This window comes from Phyllobates terribilis, unplaced genomic scaffold (genome assembly GCF_046119375.1).
Source record: "Phyllobates terribilis strain yellow unplaced genomic scaffold, ASM4611937v1 Scaffold_2__4_contigs__length_985480577, whole genome shotgun sequence".
NCBI classification, from domain to species: domain Eukaryota; kingdom Metazoa; phylum Chordata; class Amphibia; order Anura; family Dendrobatidae; genus Phyllobates; species Phyllobates terribilis.
Genome location: NW_027362762.1, coordinates 863,996,418 through 864,018,699, shown reverse-complemented (window position 1 = coordinate 864,018,699; position 22,282 = coordinate 863,996,418). Strand labels below are relative to the sequence as shown.

The 22,282-nt window shown below is 46.4% G+C and overlaps 1 protein-coding gene across 2 annotated transcripts in view; it reads left to right on the top strand.

Annotated features, from left to right (window-relative positions):
* The window catches only part of LOC141253028 (uncharacterized), a 102,276-nt gene that overhangs the window by 13,919 nt on the left and 66,075 nt on the right, over positions 1–22,282 (top strand). For both annotated transcript variants that reach the window (XM_073670788.1, XM_073670787.1), the window contains exons 3-4: positions 11,151–11,293; positions 12,726–12,843. In XM_073670788.1, the coding sequence (XP_073526889.1) occupies positions 11,151–11,293; positions 12,726–12,843 (261 nt within the window). The remainder of the gene's footprint in view (positions 1–11,150; positions 11,294–12,725; positions 12,844–22,282) is intronic.

The following is a 22,282-nucleotide window of genomic DNA, read 5'->3' as shown; positions in this document are numbered from 1 at the left end:
CTACCGGAGGGACACAGAGGACGTGACCTGTATATAGGGGACGAGGTCACCTTCACCCGGCACAAGTGTGCCAAAGGACCCTACGCACTCAATGTGCATCGCCTGACGGAGGAGGAGCTGCGGTGTGAAGAGGAGCAAGAGGACCCGGACGGGTCTGAAGCTAAAGTGAATCACAAAGAAAGAGCAGGAGGACGTCGTCGTTGAGTACAGCGGAGTAGAAGCTGTATATAGTTGCCCGTCGGGGCACAGTGAACCGTTGCTTCTATTATAGTCCCCGTTGGGACCAGAGAATTGAACTGTTACCCGTATTTCCCTTAATCCCTCTGACCGAGGACTGAGAACGGTCATCCCTTTCCTAAATACCTGGCCGAGGACTGAGAGCGGCCATATCCCCTTGTATATAGTTGCGCTTCCTAAAGCGCCCCCTACCGGTTTTATAGGAAAACCATTTTTCTAGAGAAACTGTTGCACTTTTCCCGGGCACACGTTGCACAGTGTCCGGAGGAGGAGCTAGAAGCAAGAGAAGTCTACGAGAATGTTATTTATGAAAAAAAAAGAGTTTTATTGCTGATATATATGTTTTATATGTTTTTATTATGTTGTTTATGCAAAAATTGTATGTTTTGGTGTTTTATATCTTACAGCCCGAGGACGTGCTGTGATTTACCAGGGGGGAATGTAGCACCCTGAGGATTCGGCTGCTACAGGGGTATTGCACCTCAACCCAGAGGTGTGATATTCCACTCCCGGGTAAGGATGGAGTGTGGAACTGAGCTCAGAAAGCTGCATGCACTACACACATCCCATTTCCGAGGAGCAGACCAACGGTACTCCCACTTAGAAATGTGCAGGTACGACCGAGTCTGTTCCTGGCTGGAGTGGGAGGGGGGTGGTACATCCCAGTAGTGTAGGGGCAGATAGGGGGAGCAGCCTGGGTAAAGATAGGAGCTCATTGGGTGCTGGTCACCTGAGCTCACACATAGAGGGAGTATTTAAGGTGGGCACCATCTAAGATCAGGGTCAGTCTGTCAGAGTGTAACCTGAAGAGAGCAGAGGAGCAGAGCAGCCCCAGAGAGAGTGAGAGAGGAGAGAAAGAAAGACCCAGAGGGGGAGACAGAAGGAACTCTGAGAACCCGAGTACAACCCTAGGGTGAAGAGTTGGCAATAGGGTACCGGATCCCAAACTGGTGGGGGCTAAAGCATACCTCAGCCAGAGACCGGAGGCCGTGGGCAGGATCTGCCACGGCCACCCACCACATCCACCCTGAAGGCAAACCACGTGTAGGGTCAGGGAACCCAAGGCCAAGGGTCTCCCAACAGAAGGCCCGAGGGAGCTGGACCTAGGTGGATCCCTGGTGGGGACGGCCAGAAGAAAGGACAAGAAGGAGGGCTCAGGGACACGCTTCGGACTTGCTTGGGGGTTGGCTGAATCCAGGACCTGGTGGACGCAGCACGGCTCGGGTGGTCACTCAAGGCCGGAGTGACCGGAATATCTGCAGTAAGTAAACACCCTGAACTGCACAACCCGACTCTGTCTTTACTTATCATCTACGCTGCACCACCACAACCCCCATCCTCTGCACCTGACCCCCTGAGGCCATACCCCTCCCGTTGGGGGTTATACTATCTAAAGCTGCACCAACACCATCAGCCTCAGCGGACCCAGCTGCAGCGGCGGCCGTAGTGACCGCAATCCAACGGGTGGCGTAGTCGACATAAAGAACTTTGTAACATCTGTAGGACTGCCACATACTCTGAGCTTGACACCCTGGGCACGGACCGGGTCACAGCCACTCGGAGACTACAACCCCCATCTGATCCGGCTCCGGGTATTCCCCTAAAGAATATGGCCCAGGGGGTGCGTCAGAACCATCTGTCCATTAGTCTTTTTGTGTACAGGCAAGGATCAGCCTTGCTTCTTTAAAATTTTTCATTTGTGAGCACCTCCGTGATTTTATCATTCCACGCTTTAGCAGCTTGTTTTAAACCGTATATACTTTTCTGTAATTTGCAAACCATGTTTGGGTTACTTTTGTCTTTGAATCCTGGAGGCTGTTCCATGTAAATATCTTCTGTTAAACTTCCATTCTTTACATCCACATGTTTCAGTTCCATTTGTTTCATTTCTGCAACTGCAAACAAAGTTCTCATTGTAGAATGTTTGACAACTGGAGCAAATGTGACAACTTTTGTGCAATTTCTCCTGAGTACGCCAATACCCCATATGTGGGGGAAATACAGTGTTTGGGCGCACGGCAGAGTTCAGAAGGGAAGGAGCACTGTGTGAGTTCAAAATCGTCTGGAATCGAGAGCGGACGCCATGTCGCGTTTGGAGAGCCCCTGATGTGCCTAAACAGTGGAAACCCCCCACAAGTGACCCCATTTTGGAAACTACGCCCCTCAAGGATTTTATCAAGGGGTATAGTTAACATTTTGAACCCAGAGGTACGACACAGAATTTGATAACATTAGGTCATCATATTGAATACGTTGTCATTAGTCTTGAGCGCAAGTGCTCACTACTTGAGTTTGCATCGGGTACTCAGGTATGCACCATGTATCACGGGTGCTCAAGTGAAATGCTCGAGTCCCCGCCCGCATGTTTCACGGTTATTAGACACCCCAAAGAAAACAAGCGAGGATCACTCTTGCATGTCAGGCAATCCCCGCGAGGTTTTTTGGCAGCGAAGCATATGGGGCGGAGACTCGAGCACCCGCGATACTCAATGCATATCCAAGCACCCGATGCAAACTCAAGTAGCGAGCACTTGCGTTCAACACTAGTTGCCATATCATCATCTTTTTTTTTTGTTCTTTTACTTTTGAAAAAAAAAAACAACCCTAACCTCAACCCTAGCCCCAACCCTAACATTAGCACAACCCTAACCCCAACCCCAGCCCTAGCGTTTATTTTTTACGCCGTTCCTAGTGTGGTATAAGTGATTAGACGACCTTATTTGTTGGGTCGGTGCGACTACAGAGATACCAGAATCATATCGGTTTTTTATAATTGACAGCTGTCACACACTAAAAAACACATATTTTGTAAAATCTAGTTTTTGCATCGCCATATTTTGAGAGCTATAATTTTTCCATATTTTGGCTCACAGAGTCATGTGATGGCTTGTTTTTTGCGGGATGAGTTGACGTTTTTATTGGTGCCATTTTCAGGCATGTGACATTTTTTGATCACTTTCTATAACAGCTTTTGGGAGGCAGAATAAACAAAAAACAACAATTCAGGAATTGTTTTTTTTTACATTTTTTTATTCTACTCTGCGTGTGGTAAAATTGATAAGGTAGCTTTGTTCTTCAGGTCAGTACGTTTACAGCGGTACCACATTTATATCGTTTTTCTATGTTTTGGCGCTTTTACACAATAAAAGCTATTTTATAGAAAAAATAATTTTTTTGCATCGCTTTATTCTGAGAGCTATAACTTTTTGTTTTTTTGGATGATGGAGCTGTTTGGTGGCTTGTTTTTTGCGGGACAAGATGACGTTTTCAGCGGTACCATTTTTATTTATATTCGTCTTTTTGATCGCGTGTTATTCCATTTTTGTTTGGCCTTATGATAAAGCATTGTTTTTTGCTTCGTTTTTTTTTTTTACCGTGTTCACTGAAGGGGTTAACTAGTGGGACAATTTTATAGGTCAGGTCATTCCGGATGCAGCGATACCAAATATGTGTACTTTTATTGTTTGTTTGTTTTTTTTTCATAATAATATTTATTGATGTGTACATTATATTTTGATTTTTGGTGGATTATTTTTTTTATTTTTCTTTCAATATTTTTACAATTTTTTTTTTTTTCACTTTGTGACAGTTTTTTTATTTGTTTACTTTGTCCCACTATGGGACTTTCACTTTTTTTATTCTGATCGCCTGCACAGCATAGGGATGGAGCACCATCCCTGTGCTATGCAGGCTGTCAGCGCTGCACAGTGAGAAGATAGTTTGGTCATGTACTGCGCATGACCAAAAAAATCTTCCTGCTGTCTGGTGACCCGGATGTTGTCATGACGACATCGGGTCGTCATGGCAACATCCGGGAAGCCGCGGCAGACAGCGCTGAAGGCCGGAAGAGGAGGTGAGTATACCAATCACTTCCCCTTAGCCACCGCAATGCTGCGATCGACTTCGATCGCAGCATTGCAGGGGTTAATGTGCCGGGAGCGGTGCGGGACACATAGTACCGGGTGTCAGCTGTGACAATCAGCTGACACCCGGCGGCGATCGCGCCCGCACAGCCTGTGTGCGCGCGCGATCGCCATGACATACTAATACGGGTCAGGCTCTTAAAGCCCAGGGCACTGACGCGTATTAATACGTCATGGGCTTTAAAGGGGTTAAAAACCCATTTGCATCCTATAGCTTTTCTTCCTTCTGGTAATTCTATTAGTGTCCATGTTTTTGAGTCATGCATGGATTTTATTTCTATTTCTGTTGCCTCTATCCATTTATTGGCTTCTTCTTCAGGAAGTCGAGATATGTCTTCCCAAGAGGTAGGCTCATAAATTTTACTTGTACTTACCTTGTATGAAAGGCGTATTGGTGGTTTTCCTTTGTTTTCTCTTATTGAACGACTTGGTTCTGTGTCTGTTTGTAGTTGTATCTCTTCACTTTCAGTATTCTGTTTTTTATTAATTTCAACTTCTTTTTCATCAGATATTCCTTCAGCTATATCATTGCTGTTTTTCTCATTTTTTGTTTCCAGTGAAATCATAGTGTTTTAATTTAGATCCTCAATGAATGTCACACTGTTACTCACCATAACTCTGTCTGTTTTGGGATCTAGGATTCTATATCCTTTGCTATTTTTACTATATCCAACAAATATTCCTTCCATAGACCTATTTTGAAGTTTGGAACGTTTTTCTGTTGGAATGAATACAAAAACTTTACAACCAAAAACTCTTAAATGATTTACACTTGGTTTCATACCTTGCCACAGTTCATATGTTTTTTTTTTCAGTTTTCTAGAAAAAAGTCGGTTCTGTAGATATGTAGCTGTCATTGCTGCTTCACCCCAATATTTCTCTGATAGTTTGGAATCTGTCAGCATACACCTTATTATTTCAGTCAGAGTTCTGTTTTTCCTTTCTGCTACTCCATTTTGTTCAGGTGTGTATGGAACAGTCTTTTGATGCTCTATACCATTTTTTCTTAAGAAGTAGTTTTCTATTTGGTGTCCTGTGAATTCACCTCCATTATCACTTCTAATGACAATTGGCTTCCTCTAAAACTTGTTATTCGACTTTGTCACGTAGTCTACTAGTTTATTGAAAACTTCGCTTTTGTTCTTGATCAAGTTTCTGTGTATCTTGAGTAGTCATCTATAAAAGTCACCATATACCTATTGCCTCCTGATGTAGTCACTTTCATGGGTCCACATATGTCAGTATGCACCAAATCAAGTGGTCATGTGCTTTTCGTTTCACTTTCGTTAGGAATAGATATCCTTGTGGCTTTGGATTTTATACAACATTCACATCTTATGGTAATTGAGCAATCAGATATCAATAGATCCTTTGTGTAGCGTCGGCGTCCCTGCCTCCTGCTAGGCAGGGACGCTGTTCCCCTCACCTCTCCGCTCCGTGCTCGGCGTCCTCCTCCCGCTCTGCTGGCAGCGCGCGCTGTTTCCCTGCTACTGTGCTTAGGGCGCGCGCGCGCTCCCCCTCTCTTAAAGGGGCCGCGCGCGCCGTCCTAAGGAGTCCCCGGCCAATGGCCGGAGGACCTCACCATACATAAGGCACCTCCTCCAAAATGGACGTGCCCGAGCAATGTTGTTGCAAAGCCTTCACTCTGCTTCAGCCCTCAGGTCCCGTTACCAGTTACCTGCCAGTCACCTGCCAGATTCCTGCTTGTTACCTGCCAGTCACCTGCCAGATTCCTGCTTGTTACCTGCCAGATTCCTGCCTGTTACCTGCCAGATTCCTGCTGGATACCTGCCTGATATCCGCTTACCTGCTTGCAAGCCTGCGGTCCGACGGTCTGCCTTCCGACACCTGTCAGTCTGTCTATGGACCAGCCTGCCTGCTCACCTGGGAGCGCTCACCTGCTACCTGCCTGCTTGCCTACCTGGAGGCTCTGCCGTCACTTGCCGTGACCACCTGCCTGTCCAGAGACTCTTGCCCGCTCACCTGGGAGCGCTCACCTGCTACCTGCCTGCTAGCCTACCTGGAGGCTCTGCCATCACTTGCCGTGACCACCTGCCTGTCCAGAGACTTTTGCCCGCTCACCTGGGAGCGCTCACCTGCTACCTGCCTGCTAGCCTACCTGGAGGCTCTGCTGTCACCTGCCGTGACCACCTGCCTGTCCAGAGACTCTTGCCCGCTCACCTGGGAGCGCACACCTGCTACCTGCCTGCTAGCCTACCTGGAGGCTCTGCCATCACTTGCCGTGACCACCTGCCCGTCCAGAGACTCTTGCCCGCTCACCTGGGAGTGTCCACCTGCTACCTGTCTGCTAGTCTACCCAGAGACTGTCCCTGTCACTTGCTGTGACTACCTGCCCTTCTACCCAGAGACTGTCCCTGTCACTTGCCGTGACTACCTGCCCGTCTTCCCTGGGAGCCACCCGCTTCCTTACAAGGACCGCCCCCTTGTATAGTTGCTCAGAGGTTCCGCCTCCCAGACCCGTTACACTTTGTCAATTCTTTCCTTTGTAGCTCCATTATACTTTCAGGATGTCTGTGTCCTAGACGTCTATGCCACATGTGAATACAATTCTTGTGATCATGTGTACACAACTTCATCTGTTCCTTTAATGTGTCTAGATCAGGGGTCTCAAACACGCGGCCCGCGGGCCGCATGCGGCCCCTGAGGCTGCTTTATGCGGCCCGCAGGCACAGACCCCTTGACGATCCCGACCTGGTCCAGGAGGAGCCGCCGACAGCAGCGCTGAATTGCCGCACAGAGACTGTTTCCCAATCAGAGGCCAGCAGCTGATATCTGCGTGTCGGCGCAGCGAGTATGACGTCATTGCCATATGCAGATGTCAGCTGCTGGCCTCTGATTGGCCAGCGGCTGGCATTGGAAATGCAGTGCTGGGAGACAGTCTCTGTGTGGCAATTCAGCGCTGCTGTCGGCGGCTCCTCCTGGACCAGGTCGGGATCGTCAAGGGGTCGGACTCTGTGGTGCCTGCGGGCCACATCTGCAGGAAGGCCGCCGAGGGAACGGAGGACAGGTGAGAATCATCTTTTTTTTTTTCTATTTTATGTGTGTGAAGAACAACACAGGGGGCACATAGCCACAAGAGGGGACCTGGATGGGACACATAGCCACAAGAGGGGACCTAGATGGGGCACATAGCCACAGGATGGGGACCTGGATGGGGCACATAGCCACAAGAGGGGACCTGGATGGGGCACATAGCCACAAGATGGGGACCTGGATGGGGCACATAGCCACAGGATGGGGACCTGGATGGGGCACAGAGCCTCAAGATGTGGACCTGGATGGGGCACATAGCCACAAGATGGGGACCTGGATGGGGGACAGAGCCACAAGATGGGGACCAGAGCCACAACATGGGGACCTGGATGGGGCACATAGCCACAAGATGGGGACCTGGATGGGGCACATAGCCACAGGATGGGGACCTGGATGGGGCACATAGCCACAAGATGGGGACCTGGATGGGGCACATAGCCACAAGATGGGGACCTGGATGGGGCACATAGCCACAGGATGGGGACCTGGATGGGGCACATAGCCACAAGAGGGGACCTGGATGGGGCACATAGCCACAAGATGGGGACCTGGATGGGGCACATAGCCACAAGATGGGGACCTGGATGGGGCACATAGCCACAAGATGGGGACCTGGATGGGGCACATAGCCACAGGATGGGGACCTGGATGGGGCACAGAGCCTCAAGATGTGGACCTGGATGGGGCACAGAGCCTAAAGATGTGGACCTGGATGGGGCACAGAGCCTCAAGATGGGGACCTGGATGGGGCACAGAGCCACAAGATGGGGACCAGAGCCACAACATGGGGACCTGGATGGGGCACATAGCCACAAGATGGGGACCTGGATGGGGCACATAGCCACAGGATGGGGACCTGGATGGGGCACATAGCCACAAGAGGGGACCTGGATGGGGCACATAGCCACAAGATGGGGACCTGGATGGGGCACATAGCCACAAGATGGGGACCTGGATGGGGCACAGAGCCACAAGATGGGGACCTGGATGGGGCACAGAGCCACAAGATGGGGACCTGGATGGGGCACAGAGCCACAAGATGGGGACCTGGATGGGGCACAGAGCCACAAGATGGGGACCAGAGCCACAAGATGGGGACCTGGATGGGGCACATAGCCCCAAGATGGGGACCTGGATGAGGCACATTAGTACAAGATGGGCGCCAGGATGGGGAACGTTGCTACAGGATGGGGACCTGGATGGGGCACATAGCCACAGGATGGGGACCTGGATGGGGCACATTAGTACAAGATGGGGACTTGGATGGGGAACATTACTACAAGATGTTTTCCATTATTACTATATGATGCTAATTGTAAGACAATATTACTGTATGTGGCCAATTGGGGGAAATAAAATTGTAAAAAAAATAAAAAATAAAATAAAGCATGAAAAAATATTGGGCACTAAAAATGCTGTTTTATATGTAAACTAAAGTAAACACAAAAAAGTGCACGTTTATTATCGCCACATCCATAACGACCCAAGCCATAAAAAAATAAACACGGCAAAAATGTTCAAAAGGTATATACAAAAAAAATGGTATCACTAAAAATGTCACATTGAACAAAGAATGCGGCCCCCCAAATTCAAATTTTTTCCATGTGCGGCCCATATACCCAGCCGAGTTTGAGACCCCTGGTCTAGATGATATAATTGTTCATTTGCCTTGACATTGGTTATTACCTTGTTTCCTGCTAGGATTGTACACTCATCATCTTTGAATTTTACAGTAAGTCCTTTAGCTGTTAGACGTTTTACAGATAACAATCTTTCTAATCCTGGAACATATAATTCATCCTGTACAAGTATTTTTGAATCATGCCCAAACTTGTTAGAACAGTTTAGCATTCCTTGTCCAACACCTTCTGCAGTTATTTTGCTTCCATCTGCAAGATAAATGGCTTCCTTCTTATTTAAATTAAGTTCAGTAAAGAAATTTTTATTACTTGTCATGTGACTTATTGCTCCAGAGTCAATAAACCAACCCAACGATGATTTCTTATCAGTCACTTTAAATGTGCCATTCCAATTATTTTCACATGAATCAGAAATTGTGTTTTTCACCTTCTGTGTATTCTCTTTTTGATGTAATTTCGGTTGTTCTGCTTTACATATAGTACAGTCCTTCTTTAAATGTCCTTTTTTCTTACATCTGAAACATTCTCTTGTCCTTTATTCTAGGGTCTTTTTGATTCTGTAGCTTTAAGAGCATTTCCATTATCTTTTTCAGTAGAAGAATCATTTGTTTGTTCTTTCCTTCTTTGATATTCATCTATGAGTCTGGTCTTCACAAACTCTAAAGTAATGTCTGTTTCAGGTGTTGTCTCTAGTGCATTTATCAAAGCAGTATATGAATCCGGTAAACTGCACAATAATATTGCTGCTACATGGCTTTTCTTAATATCTTCACCAATTGATCTCAGCTGTGATATCACTTCCATAATAGAGAATATATGCTTCTGCATGTCATTGTCTGCACTTAGTCTCATACTGTAAAGCTTTCTTAGCAGAAATAACTTGTGATTTAAGCTGGGTCTTTCATGTAGCTTTCTTAGTGCTTCCCACATTCCCTTTGCTGTATCCTAATTCCTTATATGGATTAATTGAGCATCATCCACTAATAGGCTGATGGTAGCTCTTGCTTGGCTATTTTTCTTATCCCATGTCTGATTATCCTCATCAGGTCTATCTGTAGTGATTGCTTCCCATAAATCATCTTTAGACAATAACATTTCTACTTTGAACTTCCATAACTGATAATTCTCATTATTCAGCTTAGCTACTGTGAGTTTTAGCTCTGTGATACTTGTCATCTTTAACCTGTCTTACTTGTTTGGAGAGAATTGTACTGAAGAATTCTTCTGCATTCACCAGGGTCTTGCTGAGAGTTCCGGTGTCCTGGGTGTCTGGGGTCATCAGTGCCTGGGCCCATAACCTGTTGCACAGCTTCTGGATACCCACAGTTGCAGTACAAAACTTCACAGAGCAGATTACATGGGATAACAAGCTTTTACTTCTCAGAACATGAGGTAAAGGAAAAAACGCACAGTCACACAGTACTGCACCAGGAAGTAAGAACAAAACAGAAAGTACAAGAGAGACTTTTTTCTTTTACAATACAGTAAACAAGGAAAATTTACACAGCATCGCCATCTACTGTCAGATTAGCATTAAGTCCTCCTTCACACAAACAAAGAAATCCACAACTGTTGCGTATACCAACACTGGCAGAACCTGCGGTGACGTCATTTAATCAGCTGATGGTCACGCACCGCTGACGTCAGCGGTCAGGTGATGGTCACGTGACCATCAGCTGACTAAATGATGTCACCGCAGGTCCTGCCAGTACACTGCGGGACACCGAGGAGCGAGGATCGCCGCCGCCGGGAGGAGACAGGAGAGTATACAGGTTTTTTTTTATTTTTAACTTTTTAATTATTTTTTTTATTATTATTTTTTTTAATTATTTTTTTTACTATAGATGCAGCATTTAAAGCATCTAAGTTGGTCACACAATATAAATCCATGCCAGTTGCATGGATTTATATTGTGTGACCAGCTTGTCAAGCACTTTTCCAAGTGATGCTAAAATCACTTGGAAAAGCGCTTGAAAAAAACACATGCAAAAACGCATGTAAAAATGCTGAAAAAAGGCTTCTCCCTGGCAGAAAAAAACGCATGTACAGTATATCTGCATGCGTTTTTTCTGCCAGGGAGAGGCAAAAACGCTCTGTATCAAATCTGCATCGTGGGCACATACCCTTACACTCACTTAGGATGCCTACACTAATCAGCATCGTTTGGGAAATTGCTAGAGAATAATTCAGATGTGGAAAAGGTAGAGTTATCAACTATAAAAATGACCTTAATCACTTTTTTCTATAAATGGTAGATGTAGACCTATATACATAGATGGAATTCTCTCACTTCCAGGTGCCATTTACAATGAACTTTCAGCTCGCATCAGCTCCAGTTTGGAAGAAAATATACTCAGTTATGTTGCTCAGGAACAACAAGATGCTAACATTCCTAGAAGACAGTCAGAAGTGGTGTCTTCTCATATTCAGGATGGAGTGGTAGGTGAAATTTGTTCTTTTTCCTGCAAAAGAAGAAGGTAAGAACAGGTTTTAATCACATAAAAAGTAGTGACTGGCAATTTGTACAGTTCCTGCAAACCTCTGTTTTATTATTTGATGCTGGAAAATATAGTGACAGATCAGCAGCATAGTTAAAGGGTCATTGACCCTAGTGCAGAATTTCATCAGTTGCACCAACCCTAGCACTTTTTAAGAATCAAAGCCAGCTTTATTGTTCTAATACATATAAAAATATCCGAATAGATAGGACTTACATCTCAAACTATTGCACAAGAAAAGTATTATCACATTAAGATATAATTTAATAGGTGAACATTTACCGTACTTCATGTAACTGGAAGGAAATCGGTCAACAGAGATAAAAACCCCATTTCATCATTTGCAATTTTTCAAATAATTTTTTTGCCTTGTCTTTCATTTTGTACGATGGTGGAAATAGCGCTAAATTTATTAAAATGGGTGCACATTGTTTGATGAATTGGCACAAATTCAAAGATGATTTGTCACACAATCATTTTAGTAAGCTTTAAAGGAAATCTGTCACCAGGTTTTTTCCTACCTTATCTGAGAGCAACATAATGTAGGAAAAGAGACCCTGAGTCCAGTGATGTATCACTTTGTGTGACAACTGCGGCACCCAGTAAACTATCAGAGTTTTTAGATGTAGCATGTGGCAAAGCTCAGAAAGCTGCCCCCGCCCACATGAGGGTCTCTATGTACATTGTCTATTGACAGTGAGCTGCTTATCAGAGGAGGGGGCTTGGTCGGACCAGAGCTCAAGTGAGCATTAAAACTGGCAGTGATAATCTCCTGATGAGAAAACATTCCTTATATGGAAACAGCAGCACACAGTCTACTAAGTGACACATCACTTAAATCTTGGTCTTGGCTGCACGTTTGACTTCAACTGCACGGAAAAAAAAAACTAGACAGTGTTTTTCATTCTACAGTACTGGAATGCAAATGCTCAAAAATGTTGTGATATTTACAAAAGTCGCAAATGATGAGTTGGGCTAAAATAGCTAGATAACCAAAATCACATCCATGCCGTCAAAAAAAAAAAGGGATGGGGGGGAGTCAAGTAAAGTTAACATAAAGGCACCAATTTAATAATGAATAAGGAACAAATATCATGCGAATGATTTTACTAAAAAAAAAAAGCGCAAAAACAATGTAGAATTGTTCCCAAAGTGTTCTGGAAGGAAGGCTTGAAATGGAATTTTAGACAATGGTGAGTTCTACAAAACTTTCCACAAGAGCTTAGTTAAAAGAATCTTCCAAGTTGTAAAACAAAAGTATTTAAGATTGCTATATCCTCACCCTTATGGAAAAAGATATAACTTGTACTATGAATACTATATTTTACCCACAAATGTATCTGTTACATTTTTTTTCATACTTTATTTTTTAGGTCAGCATATTAGAAAGCAGACCATGCATGAAGGGAAAATTGCATGTTCTTCTAAATCAACCCTTACCGGTCACACTCAGAACTCTGATCTGGAAATTGCAATTATCTAATGCAAAAGGTAACGATGAACATATGCACATGCCTCAACACCCAGATTTCTACAATGGATTCTGACATGTGCAAATATACCTTAGCATTTCATTTTGCATTGTGCAACCTTTAAACATGCCCTGCGATCACCTATCCATTCTTAAATCCTTCCCTTTTTCCTATTTATAAATGTTATACTGACTCATTGAATTGTGACCTAAAAGGAACAAGTAAGGCCGGTTTCACAGAATATGGACCATGATGTCCTGATCACCCACAGTTCTCCCGAACTAAGCAATCTCATGGTCTTATATGTTGAGTTCTGGACAATTGATCGACAGACAGTCCATATATCATGGTCCATCCTAAAACCGTGAAATATGGTGGCGTAATGTCAAGCCAACATGTAGTGCTCTGCTCGTGTACAACCAAATCTAGCTTGGTCAAAGCTAACACTAGATCTCCTTTCATATTTTAAGGCATATCCTAAAATCATAGGAAAATGGGAAGACACAGTTATCAATTTAGTCATACACTTTCGAGAGAAATGATAGAGGAACAGCACAACACAAAGTTCCAATAAAATAAACTCCAGAGTTATCACTTAATTGAGAATAATTTACTGAGGCCATGATTAGTGTTGAGTAGTGTTGAGCCACCCCCGTAGTGTTCGAGTTCGGTTCGGTTCGTCGAACACCCGTGTGTTCGCCGAACTGTTCGTCGAACTGTTCGTCGAACACCTTCGAACACCGTTAAAACCAATGGCAGGCAAACAAAAACACATAGAAACACATAGAAAACACCTTCAAAGGTGTCCAAAAGCTGACAAACTGCTCAGAAGACACAACTAACACATGGAAAAGTGACAAGTACATATAGTCATGCGAAAAGAAAAGAGGTGGAGGAGTAAAAGGAGGGGGAGACACAGATATAGGCATGTCATGCCCTTCTAAAATCCAAAAAGTGAGAAGCCGAGACGGCCAGTCCGCTCCTGCCCGTGCCACCTCCGTGTCGCCGGGTTTGTGCCAGAGCCGCGGTGAACCCCGACGGCCAGCCCCCCTCTCCCAATACTGGTGCCTGTCCGCTGGTGGGTCGAGAGAGCCCCCCTGTGGTGGAGGCAGCTCTAAGCTTTTTAATTTAAATTGTCCCTCTAATTTGAATGAATACACTTTAAATCCATTTACAAGGATCTATTGGAGGGCAAGTCTCATGCCAGCAGCCGCGTAATTCCAGCTCCAGTAGCGTCCACTAAAGCTGCTGCAGTTAAAAAGCTTTTATAAGGATTGAGCTCGGCTGTCCACCGCAAGGCATCCTAGTGCCAGTCCCAGCCCCTATGCCTTGGGGTGCCTCCTGATGCTCTTCACTAAGTATTCCGTGGTCCCGAAGCATTTCCTTTGAAAAAATTAAGTGTCCAAACTACAGGTGGTGTAGCTTGCTTAACAGCCGGGATAATCCGCTGACTAGCAGACACTGCTACTAGGCACAAAGTATTTCCTGGGCTAGATGCAGTTAAAAATTTGTAAGTAGATACTCTCGTTGGATGCTGAGAAAGCATTCCATAGAGTCTCCTGGCACGCCATATATGATTCTCTTAAAAAGCTTGGGGTAGGGGTCTAGGGGACCCTTTTATAGCCAAAATCACGGCCCTGTATCACAATACGTCACCTAGGCTGAAGATAAATGGAACTGTAGCACCGAGGGCTCGGTTGCTACAGACGTATTGCACCTCACCCAGAGGTGTGATATCTCACTCTCAGATAAGGATGGAGTGTGGATCAGGACCCGACACCTGCATGCATTACACCACATTGCCGTGGGGCAGGGCGACCAATATGCCCCTGAGATGGGCACGACAGTCCCTGTCCCTGGCTGGAGTGGGGGGAGGGAACACTGAGGAAGGGGAACCCTGCAGTGCAGGAGCAGGGAGGAAGCAGTTCCTGGGTGCATTGAGAAGGGAGTATAAAAGGTGGGCACCATCTTAGTTCAGTGCAGAGAAGTCTGAGCAGAAGTGGCAGGGAGCAGGGGCTCTGCATGAGCTCTGCTCCGGAGGCGGGCCTAGTAACAGAGGCCCAGGCCTGCAAGAGGGAGAAGGAAGGAAGAGGAGCGGAGAAGGCTCCAGGAACGAGGAATGAAGGGATCCCAGGGGTGCGGACGGGCGAGTCGCCACCGCACGCCCGAATCCACCTGCGTGGAGGGGTCAGGCCAAAGGGGGAGACCGATCCCCGAACTAGTGGAGGCAGGAAACGACCCTCAGCTAGAAACCGGAGGCTCTGACATTTTATGTGGCGCAGCCCCTTGCTCCACCCGCTAGGAAGGCACCACATAGGGTCAGGGAAACTGGCGCCAAGTTTACCAAGAGGAGGCCCGAGGCAGCCGGACAGAAGTGTTGGTAAGAAAGGCCAGACAAAGGACACACAAAGGGGGTCCTGTGAAGCGCTCCAAAGTTATCTGGGAGTTGTCTGAGCCCCTCACCTGGTGAGCACAGTACGACGTGGGCAGCCGTTACCTGCAGACGTGGTCTGGATAATAAGAACTGTGAGTAAAGGCCCTGAACTGCATCACTGACTCCGTGTCGTTACTGCTGCTGCCCTGCACCATCACCCCCATCCTCCGCATACACTGCCCTGAGGCTATACTCCTCCCGTGGGGAGTTATGCTACGCTCTGCTGCACCCACAACACCAGCCTTAGCGGTCTGCCCTGTAGCGGCGGTTCACTCTGACCGCAATCCACGGGTGGCGTAGTCGGACATTTAAACATCAAAACCACATAAATAGTTCCGCCACTGGTTTGACCGCCCTGAGCCACGGAACCGGATCGCCGCCACGAAGACTACAACCACCAGCATCCACCAAAAAGGGTCCGGCTCCGGGTGTACCAAGGCCCAGGGGGTGCGTCAGAACATTTTCATCACCTTTCACAATCACCAATGGGACAAGGCAGGGATGTCCTCTGTCCCCTCTCTTATACATCCTAGTGACGGAGCACCTGCTCTCATCAATTCGCCATAACCCCAATATTAGGTGGATTGAGGTGGGAGGAACCGAGTACAAGTGCTCTCTATTTGCTGATGATGTCCTAGTATATATCACTCAATCACATATATCCATCCCTGCTGTTATGGCTGAAATAGATCACTTTGTTACATGGTAAAATTTTAAAATCAATGCAGCGAAGTCTGAGGCCCTCGATGTCTCCCTCCCTAAATCCATATAGGATTCCATCCAGTCCAACTTTCCCTTTGCCTGGCCCTCACAGGGTATCAAATACTTAGGAATTCCTATTCATAGAGACCTCTCCCATCTATGTTATCTTAATTTTGGGCCCTTTATTGAACAATTCCATACAGACCACGGTTGGCAAGTTAGAACTGTAAGATTCACTACGTGAACCACTGGTGTTTTGTGGAAAAGCACATGTACACCGCGTTCCAAATTATTATGCAAAAAGTGTTTAGGAGTGATAAGGGAAGAATTTGTTTGTTTGTCAGTTAAACTCATTGATGGTGATGTGTGTCAGGGCTCTTTATATCACTGTAAGCAATTGCAGACACCTGTGCTAATTAGTTTGGCAGGTGTGTCCAATGAAAGGCAAGACTACTTAAGAAGGCTGTCTCACATTATTAAGCAGCCTACATTTTCTGCCAAAATGGGAAAGAAAAAGGATGTGTCGGCTGCTGAGAAGCAACAAATTGTGGAGTGTTTAGGTCAAGGCATGACTACAATCAACATTGTGCGATGATCAGGATGAAGTGTCTTGGCAATCAAGAAGTATGTAGCTGATTCACAGTACACACGTGTGCGTGCTGATAAGGGCAAATTGAGGACTCTTTCCTACAGGCAATTACGTCAGGTTGAAAGAGCAGCGGCAAAAAAGCCTTGTCATAGCAGCAGACAAGTTTTTGAAGCTGCTTGTGCCTCCAACGTCCCCCGAACAACAAGATGCAGGGTCCTTCAGAGGTTTGCAGCTGTGCATACGCCATCCTGTCGACCTCCTCTATCCACTTCACACAAGCAGAAACGGCTCCAGTGGGCCAAACATTACATGAAGACTGATTTCAAAACTGTTTTGTTCACGGATGAGTGCCGTGCAGCGCTCGATGGTCCAGATGAATGGAGTGGAGGATGGCTGGTTGATGGACACCCCACGCAAACACGGCTACAGCGCCAACAAGGAGGAGGTGGAGTAATGTTTTGGGCTGGAATCATGGGGAGAGAGATTGTCGGCCCCTTTAGGATCCCTGAAGGCGCTAAAGATGAACTCCATACTGTATGTGGATTTTCTCAAACAGCACTTCCTGCCATGGTTCAAGAAGAAGAACCGTGTATTTCACAGCAAGATCATTTTTCTGCATGATAATGCACCATCTCATGCTGCACATAAAACATCTGCATCTCTGGCTGATATGGGCATAAAAGGGGACAAACTTATGGTGTGACCCCCATGCTCCCCTGACCTCTACCCCATTCAGAACCTTTGGAGCATCATTAAAAGGAGTGTCTATGATGGCGGGAGGCAGTTCACATCTAAGCAACAGCTCTGGGAGGGTATTCTGTCCTCATGCAAAACAATTGAAGCAGAAACCATCCAAAACCTGACAAATTCAATGGACGAGAGAGTTCAGAAGCTCCTTTCGAACAAGGGGTCCTATGTGAAAATGTAACATCACCTAGAATAAAGTTTTGAGTTGAAAACTGTTTGATTTCAGTTTCTAACAACCTGCTAATGCTTATAATTTCAAAAATGACCATTTTTTTGGTCTTTATTAAAATGAAAAGGTTGATCGAAAAGTTTGGGGGATCTAAGAGTGTGGCAACCCAGTAGTCATGATTACTTCGAATTCTGACAATATGAGGGTCATGCTGCAGGTAGTGCAGCAAGAAGGCACTTATGTGTCTTGCGCATCTCGGAGCCCCAAAATTATTTTCCGGGCTAGATGCAGCTAAAAATTATTTTTAATTTTAAATCTGGTGAAGCTTATTATAGATGGCCTAATAGGATCAGTGCTGCACACTGCTACAAAGCCCAAATTATTTTCCAGTCAAGATACAGATAAACATGATTAGTAATTTGAAAGCTTAAAACGGTTGGTAGGGTGATTTTAACCAATCATCAAGCTTTTACTCTCCCCAGGATGACACAGGGGTAGAAAAGTCGTTTCGGATCCATGATTTGTTCATCTTTATGAACGTGAGTCTGTCTACATTATCAGTGGAGAGCCGCGTGCGCTTATCTGTCAGCACACCACCAGCAGCGCTGAACACACGTTCAGACAGAACGCTGGCTGCGGGGCATGACAAGATCTCCAAGGCGTAAGTGGCTAGCTCCGGCCATTTATCCAGATTGGAAGCCCAAAAAGAGCAAGGGTCCAGTGACACAGTCGTGGCTTCAATGTTTACTTGGAGATACTCCTGTACCATCATCTCTAGGCGTTGACTATGTGTCAGACTTCTTGTCTCCTGTGGCCTTGCAAAGGATGGGCTAAAAAAGTGGTGAAATGATTCCGCAAAATTGATGTTACCAGCAGATACTGTGGTTCTGTTACGGTTTGAGTGCTGAACACTTGACGGTCCCACGGTTGGCAAGTTGGAACTGTGAGATTCACTACGTGCACCACTGGTATTTTGTGGAAAAGCACATGTAAGATTCTGCAACAGTCTCTGCTGATACTCCTGCATGCGTGCATCCCTTTCTATGGCAGGAATAATTTCTGCAAATTTACTTTTGTACCGGGGATCTAACAGTGTGGCAACCCAGTAGTCAGGATTATTTCTAATTCTCACAATTCGAGGGTCATGTTGCAGGTAGTGCAGCAAGAAGGCACTCATGTGTGTTGCGCATCCAGGAGCACCAAGTCCCTGTTGTGTTGGTGGCGAGGTAACAATCATGCTTCCTTCCTCTGTCCTCTCCCCCCAACCTCGCACAACAGAAATGTGATCAAGGTCTCCCTCATCTGATGAGTCTTCCATCAGTTCGTCCTCCACTTCTTCCTGGGCTCCTGCACCTTCCTCACTAGTTTGGCTGCTACCATGCGCCCTGGTTAAACCATCTCCCCCACCCTCACATGCCTGCCGCCTTGGTGCTGCCGACCGTCTGGACCTTGCAGATGTTAGCCCTTCCGCATACAACTCCTCCTCCTCTACTTCCTCCACCTCCTCTTGTGCCACCACCTGACTCCGAATTCTGTTTAACATGTGCTCCAGCATGTAAATCACCGGAATAGTCATGCTGATAATGGCATCGTCAGCACTAAACATCTTCGTCGCCATTTCAAAACTGTGCAGAAGGGTGCATAGGTCCCTGATCTGAGACCACTCCTCCAGCGTGATTTGCCCCACCTCTGAATCTCGTTGGCCCAGGCTATACGTCAGAACGTATTGCACCAGGGCTTGTCGGTGCTGCCACAGTCGCTGCAACATGTGCAGAGTTGAATTCCACCGGGTAGGCACATCGCATTTTAGCCGGTGAAGTGGCAGGCCCAACGACTTCTGTAGAGATGTAAGTCGCTGAGCTGCGGGATGCGAACGGCGGAAGTGAGCACACAGCGACCGTGCCCTCTGCAGAAGGCCATCTAGTCTGGGATAGTGGGCTAAAAATTGCTGGACAACCAGGTTCAACACGTGAGCCATACAAGGCACGTGTGTGACATTGCCCCGGCGAAGGGCCGCACCCAGGTTTGCAGCATTGTCGCACACGGCCTTCCCTGGTTTCAGGTCCAGTGGAGACAACCATTCATGAAATTGGTTCTCCAGAGCTGACCACAACTCCTCAGCTGTGTGACTCACATTTCCCAGACATTTCAATGTAAAAACCGCCTGATGACGTTGAGCCCTACTGCCAGCATAGTAAGGAGGTGTGCAGGATCCCTTCTGCGCAGTTAGAAAGCTTGTGGCATGACCAGACAGGCTTTGGGTGCAGGTGGAAGACCGAGAGGAGGTTGAGGAAGCAGAAGCAGTGGAGGAAAAATGACATAAAGAGGATTGACGCACAACTCGTGGGGACGGCAAGACTTGGACAGCAGCCCCTTGTCCTGCTGTCACCATAGTTACCCAGTGCCCAGTCAGCGACATGTAACGCCCCTGTCCATGCCTACTCGTCCAAGTGTCTGTGGTGAAATGCACCCTGTCACACACAGAGTTTCTCAAAGAAGCGGTGATGTTGTGTGCGACATGCTGGTGGAGCGCAGGCACACCTTTCTTTGAGAAGTAGTGCCGACTGGGCATCTGGTACTGGCGCACTGCGACGGACATAAGGTCTCGAAAATCCTCTGTGTCCACCAGGCGGAAAGGCAGCATTTCTGTAGCCAAGAGCTTGCAGATGGTGAAATTCAACCTCTTAGCTTTCTCATGGCTAGGAGGAAATGGTCTTTTACTTGTCCACATCTGAGGGACCGAGGGCTGGCTATTGTGCTTAGACGGGGTTGATAAGGGTGTCCCCGGCAAACTGCCGGTCTGTGAGGAAGATGCAGGCGGACATGTTAGGTTGCCTTGATCCAAAGGTGGTGCTATCGATGTCGGACAGCGCTCAAGACCAGCTGGTGTTACCACCTCCAAAGAAAATGATGACCTGCCAATCACGCTGGCTGTTGCGGGTAAAGAGGTGGCAGGTCTGCGCCCCAAAACAGGTGTGACTGCTGTCCCCCCAGTCACAGAGGATGAAGAGGCCGCGGATGCACAAGATATGGCAGACGGTGGTTGGCCCGGCCGGCTAGACCGCATTGTAGCACACTGAGCTTCCCACTGCAACTTATGCTTCATGTCCATGTGCCGGTTCATGCATGAAGTACTCAAACTATGTATTTTTTGGCCTCTACTTAGCTTTTGCTGACAAATGTTACAGATAACACGAGTTGGGTCATCTTTATCGATCTGAAAAAATGCCCAGGCTATGCAAGGCTTAGCACCCATGCGACCTGAAGAGCCACCACGACTTGTGGTGAGAGGCAGAGTTGTGTTTGAGGATGCAGTTGTTGACGTGCTTCCAGTACTACGTCTCTGTCCAGGAAGGCGCAACCTGACCTCGTCGTCACTAGCATCTTCCTCCACCTCCTCTGCTGACCTCATCTCTTGGCTGACTGTGGGTTGACAGTAAGTGGGATCTCCGACCTCATCATCATCACCCTGTGCGTTATCACACCCGTCGTCCTCAGAGCCAACCTGTTCCTGCCCTGACAAAAAACTAAAGTTGTCGCTCCAATCAGGTATTTGAGTCTTATCATCGTCTTCCTCATTGTCTCCACCAACAGGAGTTACAGTTTGGGAATGAGGGTCTACATTATGGTCAGAACCTTCTGCGTCTGGTCCTGGATCCGACTCATAAAGATTCTGGGCATCAGTGCAGATCATTTCCTCGTCTGGATTCACAGAAGCGCTGGAGTCGACCTCTGATTCCCAGGCTATAGTATGAGTAAACAGCTCTGCAGACTCAACCATCTGTTCTACCTCATACTCAGACGGGCAGCTGGAGATTTGGGAGCTGTGAGGAAGCAAGTGCGATTTGGGTGACACCTTTGAGGACTGGAGTATTTGTGATGTTGAAGTTGATGTGGAGGAGAGCCCACTTAAAGGAGCACTTGATATCCGTTGAAGCACCTGCTGTTTTTGTGCCTCATCTGGAATTTGTAGCGATTGGCGTGGCCGTAAGAAAGGGATCTTATCACATTGTCCGCTAAAAGAAGTAGACATTTTAGTTTGGCTGGAAGATGGTCTTTCTTCTGCACCTACCCCACGGACACAACCTTTTTTCCCCTTCCCAACACGCCTATTCCCCTTTCCACCAGCAGCAGGCCTTTTTCCACTCATTTTGGTGGTTAACTAATTCACAACTCTGGAGTTGTTTGCACAAAAAAACAATGGATGGTAACCGAGCAGAGCTGAGTGGCCAAACTGTGGTATTAGGCCAAAACTATTGGCTGGGTTAGATGCAGAAAAAAATTATTTTTAATTTGCAACCTGATGGAGGTCAGTATAGATGGACTAATAGACCAAGTCCCACACACTGCTAGAAGCCCAAATATTTTTTCAGAGCTAGATGCAGAAAAAAATTATTTTTAATTTGCAACCTGATGGAGGTCAGTATAGATGGACTAATAGACCAAGTCCCACACACTGCTAGAAGCCCAAATATTTTTTCAGAGCTAGATGCAGAAAAAAATTATTTTTAATTTGCAACCTGATGGAGGTCAGTATAGATGGACTAATAGAACAAGTCCCACACGCTGCTAGAAGCCCAAATATTTTTTCAGAGATAAATGAAGAAAAAAATTATTTTTAATTTGCAACCTGATGGAGGTCAGTATAGATGGACTAATAGACCAAGTCCCACACACTGCTAGAAGCCCAAATATTTTTTCAGAGCTAGATGCAGAAAAAAATTATTTTTAATTTGCAACCTGATGGAGGTCAGTATAGATGGACTAATAGAACAAGTCCCACACGCTGCTAGAAGCCCAAATATTTTTTCAGAGAT